At 37.9% G+C, this 13671-nt stretch overlaps 1 protein-coding gene across 1 annotated transcript in view; it reads left to right on the top strand.

The window, feature by feature from the left end:
- Positions 1-1129: 1129 nt before the first annotated feature.
- The window catches only part of COG3 (component of oligomeric golgi complex 3), a gene marked incomplete at its 5' end in the record, with an annotated part of 28259 nt that continues 15717 nt past the window's right edge, over positions 1130-13671 (top strand). The window contains 12 exons of the mRNA XM_010288938.1: positions 1130-1276; positions 1816-1877; positions 3592-3757; positions 4571-4645; positions 4767-4859; positions 5170-5295; positions 7452-7532; positions 7734-7777; positions 7986-8112; positions 8606-8697; positions 11594-11733; positions 12963-13123. Of these exons, the coding sequence (XP_010287240.1) occupies positions 1130-1276; positions 1816-1877; positions 3592-3757; positions 4571-4645; positions 4767-4859; positions 5170-5295; positions 7452-7532; positions 7734-7777; positions 7986-8112; positions 8606-8697; positions 11594-11733; positions 12963-13123 (1314 nt within the window). The remainder of the gene's footprint in view (positions 1277-1815; positions 1878-3591; positions 3758-4570; positions 4646-4766; positions 4860-5169; positions 5296-7451; positions 7533-7733; positions 7778-7985; positions 8113-8605; positions 8698-11593; positions 11734-12962; positions 13124-13671) is intronic.

Below are 13671 nucleotides of genomic sequence, written 5' to 3'. Positions count from 1 at the left end.
CCTGCTGAAGTGGACTGGGACAGTGGCATCTCGGTTGTTCTGAAAAAGCAGGCTCTGATGGACTCGTCTTTTCCTCAGCAATCTTCACAAGAGAAACCCTGGCTCCTCTGCTAGGGTCCTGCGTGTTTTGGGGGGGAAGATAGGTCAATCTGTCTTTCCTCAAATAGTTGAAATCCTGGGTGTTCTCTCTTTCCCGGACTCATATTACCAGACAATAAATATTTTACTAAGGGACTAATTTTCTGGAGATAGAATTTGTCTTTAAGTAGTGTTTTCTGTTTTTATGTTACTGATGTTCTCAGTAATAGAAAACATATTTTATTCATCAAGTGAATTAAAAAGTTTATTACATTAATTAAGAGTATATAATGATATTTGTTTTCTTGATTAGCTTATATGGCAGAAATTAATTCAATAGTCTCCAATCATGCTTAAATACAATTTTTCTCAAGTTACTTTGTTCCATATTTTTCTTGCTTAAAAATCATTGTGGCCAATAATTCCTGTTCAGCTGAGCTATTCCTTGTCTTCTAAAGAAGCCTTTCTTTTTAGCTTGACTGCTTCGTTAAAAAGCATTTCAAAGGATATGAAATGCTATTTCCTGAATAAATTCTGGCAGTGTTAAGTCTTGCATTTTCCCTGAATATCTGGCAAAAAAATCTGACAATTCCTGTGTGGTGGTGTTGCCATGTAGTGTAGACAGTACTGTCATTTATTTTTGCTTCTGCGTGCGTTCTGAATTCTTATGTTCTCAGATACTTTTGTAGTGCATTTCTCTGGGTATAAGAACAGGTTAAATTGGAAATTAAAGTATAGCTCATCAGTATGTCAGGGACGTGTACCTTCAGTTTCTGTTCTTATACAAATGTGTACTTATATAAAATGCTGTATAACATTTTCTGACTTTAAATGAAAAAAAAAGTTGTTAGGTGTTTCTGAATATGTAGATATGGTAGTTGTTGGTGTATTATTATATTGGTAGATGAAATATCCATTGCACTTGTTTTTTCAAAAGTAGATGCCTGTAATTTTCTCAGTTTGATGCTTTGGATTATGTTATTGTAGTTGAGCTGAATATACTAAGTCTTAGTAAGTTCTCTAACTAAAGTTTGTGGGTTTTTGTGAGCAGCTTCCAATTGAAGATTTGTGCAGCCTAACATCCCAGTCGCTAACTGTTACGCTGACTGCTGCAGTGCCAGAATCCACAGAGGATGTCCTCTTGAAGGGATTTGCAGTACTGGGCATGGAGAATGAAAGAATTGAAACAGCACAGCAGGTAAGTGATGCTGAATAACCTCCAAGTTGCACTAATCTTTTTCAGAGAATCCTGAGTTTCTGTGTGTCTTGCCTAGCTTTTGGTGGGTTAAATTTTTTGGGGCTGTTTTCAAGATACATAAAGAAACTTGTCGGGAAGAATTGTTCAAGTCTTGTATCTTAAGTGACAGATACTTTTCCCATTTTGAGTGGAGTCTTATGTGAGAGTGAGGCACCCCTTCAGTAAGGCGGTGTTGCTTATAATATAGAAGGATGTCATGCCCCCTCCCTGCCTTTCTAATGTGACAGCCTTGTTCTTGTGCAAATAAAACCGGATGAAATTCAGTCTTTCCCATTTTAATTCAGAGGAGGAATAGAATATTTCAGTTGGAAGGGACCTACAATGAGGACTTAGAGGGTTTTTTTCTTGATTAATAATTAAGTTCTGAAACAGTTCTGTTTTTAACAAAAGCTCATCTTCATTTCATAGATCTGATTTTTTTTTTTTTTAATTGGTTGCATGTGATATCTGTATTGTTCACACCATAAAATCTCTTCTAGTTCTTCTCCTGGTTTGCTCAGGTACAAACACAGATGGATCAAGATGAAGGTGCCAAGTATAGGTATGTGTTCTTCCTCAGTTCCTTTCACTGTAAGCAATTTAAACCTTTAAGGTCTTCAACTTGTCCATATAATGTTAGCATGCATTCAGATTCAGCTGGTGGGGAATGGGGCAATGTGTTGGAATAGCTGAAGCTTTCCAAGGCAGGATGCCTCACTCCCATCCCAAAGGCAGTTGCCCTTGTGGCAGAGCACTTAAAAGGGATACAGATTTCCTTCTGAGCTGCCCAGTATATTAAGACAGATTGAAATTAGTTTTGTCTTATAGACAGGGCTGTAGACAACGGCAGTCTAAGAGCTTTCATATGCATTTTCAACTGCTGCTGCTATTGAAATGGCAATCTGTGAGACTGTGTAAGCAGGTGTGGCTGGTGGTCATTTCTGCTCTTGCCATTTGGTTCACTAGTGGCTATGGCTGTGGTTCTGTATCTGCATTCCCTGCATTCCTTGACGCTTTGCTCAACTCCAGTTTTGAGACTTGGTATTCTCATCTATTTTTGTCTAACTGACTTTTCCATCAGGCTCAGAAGAACCCCCTCCCACTGACTTCTGCGGTTACTCCTCAAGAGTTTGAAGTACAGCTGAATGGCTTAGCCAAATCTGCTGATGGCTTTTATGGAAACTGGCTTGTGTTTTGAGACTTTACAGAATTGCTCTAGTCCATAAAGAGATGCTGCTGTATTCCCCTTTTCTGTTTTTCTCTGCTTTTCTTTGGTCTGTCTCTTCCTCTCGGAAGACAGGCTTGGACATTTGAGGATGTGGCATTTCATAAAAGCAGAGGTTTAGGCATATACTAAGCCCCTGGTCAGATCATTAACAACCTAAAAAGAGTAGCACCCTTGCACTTTGTCAGTTGACGTGGTTCATAATAGCGCATGCCGATACCTAGGTGTGCGATGGATGCAGGGTGGTTTGTAGGATGGCCAATATGTAACTGCTTGCAGGAGGCCAGAGGAGCAGGAGGAAAATTAAGTAAGTTCTTTGTCTATAGTATGCTAAAGGGTTGCACATGACTACAGTGAATTGCGATTTTACTTGCTGCTTTGTATGTGTTGAAGTAGAGCTCAGAAGTTTTAGATGACATGCAGGAGACATTAATTTTAAATGATGTTTTAGTCAAGCTGAGTGCTTGACGTATATTTAGTGATCATTTAGAGTTTATGTCTGTGTTGAGTCTTAGACAAACTTGGTGACATTGGGTGCTGCATCTATTTCATTTAAGCCTGTTTCAATCCTCACAGTAAGTTTTGAATCCTCTGGATAATTTCAGCTACTTTAGGAGAGTAAAAGTAACTTCTAAATGGAAACTGAAAATTGTATAGGAGAAGAGACCAAAATTAACACCCCTGCTGGAAGCAAGGCAGGTAGAATTTGGCTGCTAGCAGTAGCCTGCAGTATTCACTATGTTTGTGCTGTCCATTTAGACAGTGTTCACATGCTCTAGACTAGCTGTGGTGCATGCTGCTGCTTTCTGGGTAGGCTTGCTATAAGAAATGTCAGGGAAATGGAGTTACTACAGTGGCTATTCCAAACCCTATAGCTCTTGTTATTTCTGTGGGTCACAAAACATCTGCTTATTGTGCATTCTTGCTTGATGCAAGTGGTCTTTTATTCCTAGAGAGGGAAAGGTAGTGGCAGTATCCCTGCATGCAGCTGGATTTGCAAATACAGAAGGTGAAATTTTACTTCTGTTACCTATTGATTCTCTTTTTCTAGACAGATGAGGGATTACTTGTCTGGCTTTCAGGAGCAGTGTGATGCTATCTTGAACGATGTGAATAGTGCCCTTCAGCACCTGGAGTCACTGCAAAAACAGTATCTTTTTGTGTCCACGAAGACAGGAACGCTGCATGAGGCCTGTGAACAGCTTTTGAAAGAGCAGGTAACCTTTGGGAGGATTACTGAAACTTCTAAGAATCCATAAACTAAAGTTTCTTTTTCTCAGGCTAGGAGAACTTGTGAGCTTTGGTGACAATCCCTCCATTTGCTTTGGACCTCCTTTTTGGTGTGTTTCACCTGCAGCTAGGGTGTCAGGCTCTGTGCTGTAAAATGTTCAGTATGCATTGATACACACTTTAATCAAGAAGGATAGCTAGCTGAGGGGAGCTTTTGTAACTGATACCTGACAAGGGCAAACTTTATTGACATTTGTAATTCATACCACTTACAGAATTATTCTGAGCTGGTTAGTGAAAGAAGAAAGACTGTATTTTTTTTAAGTTACAAGCTTATTTCCCTGATACTTTCTTTCTCGTCATGAACTGCTCCAACAGTGACATAATGAACATGTCTTTTTAGCACGACTAGGTAAGGGAGAACTTTTAAAGGCTCCAATCCTGAAATACAGGATTTCTACAGTTCTCTCTAATACTGATGACAGCATTGCTGTTTCTATGCAATGGTATCTGTGGAATGCTGACAAACCTGTAGAATATATGTTTTTAAATACACTGTTGAGAGTCATGTGTCTTTCTCTGGGAAGAGGGAGCAAAAGAGCACTGCTGTATTCTGCATCTTTTGTTGTACTTACTTAGTTGCAAGTTTCCTAGAGCTAGTTAACACTGGTGTGTGCTGAGAGCTGAAAGGGAGGCTGAATAATTTTTTATATATATACATTTAAAAATAGATGTAATTTTTTTTATATATATATACTTGCTAAGTTGCTTATTTTCTTTTATTTATTGTTTTCTAATAGTCAGAACTTGTTGACCTGGCTGAAAACATCCAGCAGAAACTTTCTTATTTTAATGAGCTGGAAAACATCAACACAGTAAGTATTATTTCACTGTTAATAGTCTTAGAAAATTAAAGTGTACTGATCTTCTGAACTTTGTTGCTAACGCTAAGTTACTTGGGTTCCTTACAATGATGCTTTGTCTTGTCTTCCAAAGAAATTGAATTCCCCTACACTGTCCGTGAATAGCGAAGGATTCATTCCCATGCTGGCTAAGCTTGATGATTGTATTGCATATATTTCATCACATGTAAGTAATTCTCTATTGGTTTTATTTAAATCTTAATAATTTCAAAACTATGTGTTCATACTATTTTTGTGGTGGGTTTTTTCGTACAAAATGTTCTCTCTGCCAAATACAGTAAGAAAGCAAAGATGACTTTATGAACGTAAGAAGTTTTTACTGAGTATACTTAATATTCTGTTTAATTTTTATAAAATACTGTTTTTAGTTTGTACAAACTAGCATTTCTAGCTGGCAAAAAGAGTATTTTATGCTTTGATAATTTTTTGACTCTCTTACTGTTCATATTTAAAATGGATTTTTAAATTTCTTTCAGCCAAATTTTAAAGACTATCCTGTGTATTTGATTAAGTTTAAACAATGCCTTTCTAAAGCTATGCACCTTATCAAGACATACACTGTGAATACACTACAGAACCTCACAAACCAGCTAATGAAAAGGGTAAGGTGAATCTGTAAGAGGTAACTTGAGCTGTACTGAAATATCTATTTTAACACTCTGCAGTTTTCTTCTTTTTTTTTTTTAATTTTTTTGAGGGTCAGAGGTGTCAGCAGTTTTCTGTGAAAATAGGTCAGTCCTATGCCAAATCTGACAGAGACCTAGTGATCCACAAGATTTGGAAATAGTAATAATTAAAAAATCCTGGAAATTGAAGGTGAAGTAGGTGATTTGAGGTAGGTGAAGAGTAACCTTAGTGAAGGCCAGGGATGGATAAATGACTTTGTTATAGAGGCAGCAACCAGCTGGCCAGCCAGCATGCTTTCCTGAACCAGTTTGTGCACCATAGCTCTGCATCAGCTGCAGTGCATGCTGCTGTCTGTATTGCCAAATGGGGAGGATGCACAAGAGAAGTGCAGGTACTGTGGGGGTCTGTTTTGGAGATGGATCATTAGAGACAGAGAGGTTGCGGGGAATACCTGAAGAATGAATACAGGAGCTGGGTGTCTTCAGGTGAAAACTGTTAAAGCACGACATCTCTGAGTTCATGACATGACTCTTTTGGTATTATATACCAGTCAGTATTTTTGGGTGCTCTTGGTCATCTAAATATTTCTTTTTGCTTTGTGTAGCTGCAGAGAATAACTGTGACAGGTTCCTACTAGTTTTGGCAGTATCTTTTAGTTAAAGAAGTTGACAGCAATGTTAGAGAGTCACAGGGAAGAGTTAGGTGCTTTACGCCCACTCATTCCAGTGGGATTTAGGCATTAAAGGTGAGTAGGGAGATTCTTTGGTCTCATTAAAATGTTAATAGTTTCTTGCAGCAGTATTTTGTCAGAGGAGAAAGGAGAGGGGCATGTCTTTCTACCCACTTTTTTTTCTCTGAAATTTATCGTTGTATGCCTCGTGCTGAGTCCTATTACAGTCAAACTTGTTGTCATGAGGGATAACCAGTGAAATTGAAAGACGCTAGAATTGAGAACTGACAGACCTAAAATAAGGGCATTTTAGACAATATTCATGGAAATTTGCTAAAGGATACTCATGGAGTGAAGATCTTTGTTAAGTGACATTGAACATTTTTTGTGTTTGGTGCAAAACTAGTTTTTATTTTTTAAAAAGTATCATAGCTTGTTTTGGTGCTAATGGATTGCTGTGACTGAGCTGAATTTAAGCAGAATTGAGCATCTATCGTAATAAGCATGCCTACAGAAAGAAGTGAAACCTTATTTCTGGGTTTGAATTGCTGCTTAGCAGTTTTAAGTCAGGAAGGAGACCTCTTTTAGGAGTCAGATGACCTCCTCCTTCCCATCTACATGGGGTTTTATGGATGTTTTGCTTTTTTCTCTGAAACATCTAATGTCTGCTTTTGCTAGAAGTGCAGTACTGGACCAGTGGTCTTTAGTTATGATCAAGCATTGAGATTTCCTATTGCAACACAACAGGAGGTCTTGTCAGGACTGGAAATGGACTGATGAGATCTATATGTTCTTTGTTATTCTTCACATGTGAGTGTTTGGGGATTTTGATCTGTAGAAGGATGATCAGGTTGCTCACAGGCATGAAAGCAGGAGGTAGGGAAGGTGGAATAGTTTGTCCCCACCTTGTTTGAAGGGAAGGTCATCCTCTTCTCTCTATGGCATCAGTAGGGTTAAGGGGAAGAAAGCCTGGTGGCTAAACTGTGTCTCAGCTTTGCTTTGTTAGTGCTAGAATTTGTCTAAGTTCAAGCTGTCTGCCCAGCTAAGCTGGGGAGCCGCAGGGGGAACTGCATTCCATCTGAAGCTTGAATGCAAGCTGAAACTCTGCTTCTCTGCCCTGGGACTGGCAGGGAGAATTGTGTTCCATTTTAGTACCCCAGATTAAGGAGCAACAATCAGTACTGGCAGGTCCAGAGAAGATTGTTGTCTCTAATGGAGAATGCTTTAATTACTGAAAATGTTACTTTTGCTGTAGAGACTGTTGGTTGAAACTTTTGTTTTGGATTGTGTTCTTCCATCTGGCTTTATCAGAATTTCTAGGTAGCAAAAGAGCTGTTCCACTGGCAGTATAAGTATAAAGAACCAATACCCTGTTTTAGAGCATAATTATCTCAGCCATTAAATACTCGAAGCCAAATACATTATATTCCTTTTTAGCCAATTACTCATCTCTTCTTTCAGGATCCTTCAGCTGTGCCAAATTCTGACAATGCCTTCACGCTGTTCTATGTAAAATTCAGGGCAGCTGCTCCCAAAGTCAGAGTAAGTAGGCTGGTAACTCTTAAAAAGGAAGCTATGAAAATGGGGTTTGAATTTATTAGTCTGAATGCAACGATTGCATATTGTGCAAGTGTGAATGTTCAAAGATTGCATATTGTGTCCGTGGAAAAATACTGCAAATTATTTTTCCAATTATTAGAAAAAATAGTTTACTGATAATACTTTTTTCTTTTTGTTGAGTAGACTCTTATTGAACAAGTAGAGCAAAGATCTGAAAAAATGCCAGAGTGAGTATGTCTACATAGTTTATTTTCAACAACTTTAAGTTTTGAAAAAGCTTTACTTTTGTTTAAGAACTGTTTAACACATTATTAATTTAAAAGAAAGTTTTAAAAATTTAAATGATGTAGACCTAAAAGAGGGTATTAGAATGAATTTTATGGTTACCAGAAAATGAGCTGCAGGATGCAGTCACTGTTCTAATTTCTTGTCTAGGTATCAACAAGTTCTCAATGAAATCCATCAATGTTACCTCGACCAGAGGGAGCTTTTGCTTGGTCCAAGTATTGCCAGCACTGTTACAGAATTAACTAGTCAGAACAACAGAGATCATTGTGCTCTGGTAGGTAAAGTAGTCATGTTGTGGGGTTTTTGGTATGCTTTAATCCTCCCTCCCCTAAGTAAAATGTACTTATTTAATTCAGTTTACATGCAGAACTGTCACTTTTGTGGTTTTGAATCATTAAAATTTTACTAATATTTTCAAGTAATGCATGTTTTGTGGAAGATTATTCTGCAAAAACTCTGCTTTGCCACAAACCTCGCAAAGGGGTATTTGCAAAAGCATAAAATATGGTTACTTAAATTTCATCAGAAACAAAAAGGGACAGAAGTTGCACATTGAGCTTTTATTTGGCTATCAGTATCTTTTCAGTCCTTAGTTTTAAAGCTGATCTCAATAATTTTCGATTTCACAAAAATTCAGTTTAATCATAGCTGTAGTAGTAATAATAATAATACAATATATAATACATAATATATCTGTAATACCTTGTGTGGTACTGCTGCAAGGAAAATAATTTAATAATCAAGTATTTGCATTTCTGTGAATACAGGTACGAAGTGGTTGTGCCTTTATGGTCCATGTGTGCCAGGATGAACACCAGCTTTACAACGAGTTCTTCACAAAACCAACACCAAAACTGGAGTAGGTGGTACATGCTGGTTTCATTTTACTGCATGTTGTATTTACTATACTGTGATACACAGACAATGTTATATGGCAAATAGGATTGTATTGAAGTGGTTCGGTAAGAACCAGCAAGAAAAAAAAACCTTAATCACTTTGTCTCAGTTTGATGTTCTTTTGATTTCTTTTTTTTTTTTCCAAATGAAACTGATAGGTTACATTCTCCATAAATGCTCTGTAGATGGTCTGAAAGAGATAAAGACACACAGTTGCTTTGGAAATAGCTGCAGAAGTTTACAGTGCTACAGCTCTCAAACTGTTTTTATACTGCCTCTTTGTCAATGGTTTGCACAGTCAGTTGCAGAAGTGCGTTTCATTTACTTCAGTGTAAGATTAAGCTGATGAACTCCAGCCATTTTTCATCCACGATTTAGAATTAGTGATCTGCCCTTGCTGTCAAGGAATATTTGCACGTGCTTGTACGTGGGATGGATGGAAGGCAGGATAGTGGACATCTGACAAGAACAGTGTCTGTATCTGCTCTGTCTAGATCTAGAAGAGGGACAGGTTGTTGTCTTCACATGGTAATTGCATTTACAACAGACCTGTAATATTAGAGCAATTGAGTAGATTGTGCCTCTTCTCCAATTTGCTGGTATGTTTTAATAGTGATATTTAATTTTGAAATTTGTGCAGGTCATGTTCCCTTGCTATGAAGTTCATAAATAGATTCCTATTAATAGGAGAATGGTTTTGAGTGTTGTATTACCTTCAACTCAAGCTGCACTTGATTTTATGAAGTGGAAAATAAGTTGAATAACGTGGAAAAAATACTGCCTGCTATCCTCCTCGTCCTCTAAAGCTAAAGGAAAACCATAAACACATAAAGCCTCACTAGAAATAAGTCATAGTGCGAGAGTAGTAGCAGTCTTTCTCTTCTCTGAGGAATTGAGGTCTCGTGTGGGACATGCTCAGAATTTGAGGTGACCTAACTAAATTGGCTTAAGAACCAATTTATCTATCTCAGTCCAAATCCTGAAGTAAACATCCCTAACTGAAATCCGTGAGAAATGTTCAGACAGAAATTTCATCACTATCGCTCTTCACACCAAGAATGAGAATAGACTTCTGATTATTTTTGAACCTTGATGGAAAGTAGCTACCTCCTTTTGTAAGAACTTGCTTCCTTTTTATGCCTACATTTAAATAAAATATTTTGAGGAAAATGTTTCAAATAGTAACTACTTTTAGGATTTTCTTAGCTGCATAATAAATAGCCTCATTTTTTTCAGAAGTGCTGAGGTGCTCTGAAGACATAATAGCCATCTATGTACAGATAAATGTTTACCAAAAATCTAGCCGAGAGCAGGGATCTGAGGTTGTGTTGTCTTTAATAAGTCTGTTGAAACTTTCTCCTTTTGTTTCTGCTTTTATCATGAGAGTTACTGTTTTATCAAGTTGCTTGTAAAGCTATAGAATACAACAAAAGAGAGACATTCAAAATGTTTCTTCTGTGAGCATTCTTTTGTGAGAGTTTTTGTTCGCACTCTGAAGAGAGCTGATGTGTCTTTGTCCTGTTGTCAGACATTCTTTGTCAATCAGAAAGAAAACAATATAGTGCAATAAACTCAATAACTGTACTGCACTGTAAATACTTCAGTATTCTTAGAGTTTATATTTCCAAATCTAATTGGGGAATTAATTGAATTTTCAGCTACTGGCAATAGCATTATTAGCTAATCTGTGATTAGTGAAGGGAGCATTGAGAATGGCAAAAATCTGTGGAATGAATGCTACTGCTGTCTCAACTAAGATATGCATCACTTTGAACAGGAAAGAAAAAAAAGTAAATCGAAGTGGGATTTTGGGAGTTTCATACTGCGTTGGTATCGTAACTTCAGTTGGATTGGAAAGTGAGCCCTGCAATGTTGGAAGTTGTTACGGAAAAGGTTACCAAGCTTCTCTTCCTGTGTCCCTCTGTGTGTGCTCCTGGTTCTAATAGGCTATTGAGTACTTGGAGTCAGATGACCCTTTTCTCAAGGGGAAATTGGGGGTATGATTCTGAGCTCAGCAGGAGCATTTCTTTACACAGAAGCCAGGTAAACCAGTTTGCAGTATCTTCCCTTTGTGACAGGTTGAGTTCTTGGTTGCTTTTCATATTTTAAAATGAATTCTAAACTGTACCACCATTTTAAGCAGTTGGTATCCTACATCTCTTAGAAGACTTTGCAGGAAATCAGGGGTTCATATTTTACACCGTCCTTTCTTAAGTCTTCTATACCATGTTTCATTGTTTCCTCATCCTTGTTTTAAAAAACTTTGCCATAAAACAACCATAGAATCATAGACTATTTTGAGTTGGAAGGAGCCTGTAAAGGTCATCTAGTCCAACCACCCTTCAGTGATCAGGGACATCTTCAACTAGATCAGGTTGCTCAGAGCCCCGTCCAACGTGGCCTTGAATGTTGCTGGTGATGGGGCATCTACCACCTCTCTGGGCAACCTGTGCCAGTGGTTCACCACCCTCCTTGTAAAAAATTTTCTTCCATCTAGTCTAAGTCTGCCCTCTTTTAGTTTAAAACCATTGCCCCTTGTCCTGTTGCAACAGGCCCTGCTAAAAAGTCTGTCCCCATCTTTCTTATAAGCCCCCTGGAAGTACTGGAAGGCTGCAATAAGGTCTCTCCAGAGCCTTCTCTTCTCCAGGCTGAACAACCCCAGGTCTCTCAGCCTTTCTTCACAGGAGAAGTGTTCCATTCCTCGGATCATTCTGGTGTCCCTCTTCTGGACCTGCTCCAACAGGTCCCTGTCTTTCCTGTGCTGAGGGCTCCATCGTTTCTGAATATGTGTTTCTGATTTTATTTTGGTATTACAGGATCCTGAAAGTGTTCTGCTTTGTTTTATTTTTTCTTCATAGTGAACTCTTGGAGAAGTTGTGTCTTTCATTATATGATGTCCTGAGGCCAATGATCATCCATGTCATTCACCTAGAGACACTTTCTGAACTCTGTGGGATTCTCAAAAATGAGATGCTTGAAGATCATGTACAGAACAATGGTAACTCATAGATGGAACCTGATTGTTTTTAACTGTCGTCTTAACAGATAAAATTATTAAATTGCATAGGCAAAAAACTCCCTAGATACTTTTTTTTCCTTCTAATAGGTCTTAACCTTACCTCATCTTTGACATGTTTATTTTAAATAAACTATGTTTTTTCATTTATAATAGAAAAGTCTGTATTTATGGGTCTGTGTATATCTTCATTTAAATTAATATACTGATGCTATAGAGTCCTATTTTTCTCTAGATTGTACAAATGAAAGAAAGCATCCACCCAGTGCACCAGGGTTGATTTAAATTGCTTCGCTTGGCCTGCTAATGTATCATCCGTGTAGAGCTTTCTGCATACGTGATGCTAAAACAAAGGAATGCAAACCTGTTTTTTTCATTGTCTTTGACGTAGTGTTTCCCAGACTAGAAATTGTAACTTCAGCACGAGTTACATAGATGGTAGAGATTTTGGAGTTTTGGAAGTGTTCAGAGCTCATAGTCTCATAGAAGTGAACTGACCATCAGAAAAAATTTGGTATCTCATTTCCTTAGTATGACCAATGTGTAATGGAATCATTTCACAATCTTAACCTTACACCAAGCAATAAACAGAAATCATACTTGGTAGCTGGTATATTATGCATTGTAGCTCTTTGTCTCTGAAGCTATGCCAACGTCATGAAGAATTGCTCGTTTTCCTGGAAGTAGAATTGTAACACCATTGGGAATGAGGAAGAAATCGGTGACATAATCTTTCGGCTAATCTTAAGAAGTAACTTTCTACAACTTAAACTCAGGCTCATACAGTAGTTCTTAAGTTGGATGTGAAGTGCTTTGCATCATCTGTTCTGGTAGTTAGGTCAATGACTTAGCTTGTCAACTCCTGACAGTCACACTGCAGGCGTTGGCTATGATAGAACCAAAACACGTTGGTTTGGTGTATGAAATGCTGCTTGATGTACCCAGCTCTCAAATAATTAGAATGCTTAATTCTAACATGGCATCTGATGTTATTGGTGTCACAATCTAATGAAGATTTGGGGAGCTGAAGCAACTGCAATATGGAGTTCAGTGATTCCTTGTTTGTCATGAATTTGTCTGCATGCTGCTGTTCCAAAAATAGTCTGACTTAATCTGCAGCAAGCCAGTTTTGTGACAGTTGTGTATGTGATACTTCAATCTTTTGTGTCTATAAAAATTAACAAATCTGTGCATTTTTTCACCTTTGTCAGCTGAACAACTGGGTGCATTTGCAGCTGGTGTCAAGCAGATGTTAGAAGATGTGCAAGAGCGTCTTGTCTATAGGACACATATTTACATTCAGACTGATATCACAGGCTACAAGCCTGCTCCGGGCGATCTTGCGTATCCTGACAAGTTGGAAATGATGGAGGTATAGCATTAGCTTTTTCAATGTCCTTGATTGGCTTTCGTTTTATATGCAGTATATACAATTGTGCTTTGCAGACGGGGTTTTTCAGTTCTTAGGTGTATGTAGTATTACTGGCACTATCAAATTGGCACATGCTGATTAAATTATGACCTTAAGCTAGATGTCAGAGAACACTTTGAGTCAAACTCAGTAAAACTGGTGATAGTTCTCACAGTTAACAGTTTTATCTAAACTTGAAGCTTCTAAATTTTTTCTCATAACAGTAAATTTTTATTTACTTTTATAAGTAGTAGGTATTACCCAGTGTATTTTTCTAGTTGAGCTGGAGCTGAAGAGAAGCTTTTGACAGCCAGAATTAGCTGCAAGTTTGTTTTCAGAATTGCTGGTCAACTGGTGTTGGTTACGCGTGTGCATGCACTACACTCAGACAGTTTGAGAGGAGACTTGCTTGTACCTTTAAATAGTTTAACAAGTTGGCAATTGTTTCCAGTAGCCTTTTTCAAGTTCTTATCAGTATTAGCCATTTTTGTAGTCATTCCAAGCCCTTT

Source organism: Phaethon lepturus, unplaced genomic scaffold (genome assembly GCF_000687285.1).
Source record: "Phaethon lepturus isolate BGI_N335 unplaced genomic scaffold, ASM68728v1 scaffold4016, whole genome shotgun sequence".
Classification (NCBI taxonomy): Eukaryota; Metazoa; Chordata; class Aves; order Phaethontiformes; family Phaethontidae; genus Phaethon; species Phaethon lepturus.
Note: the sequence above shows the minus strand (reverse complement) of the source record. Positions and strands in the feature narration are given on the sequence as shown.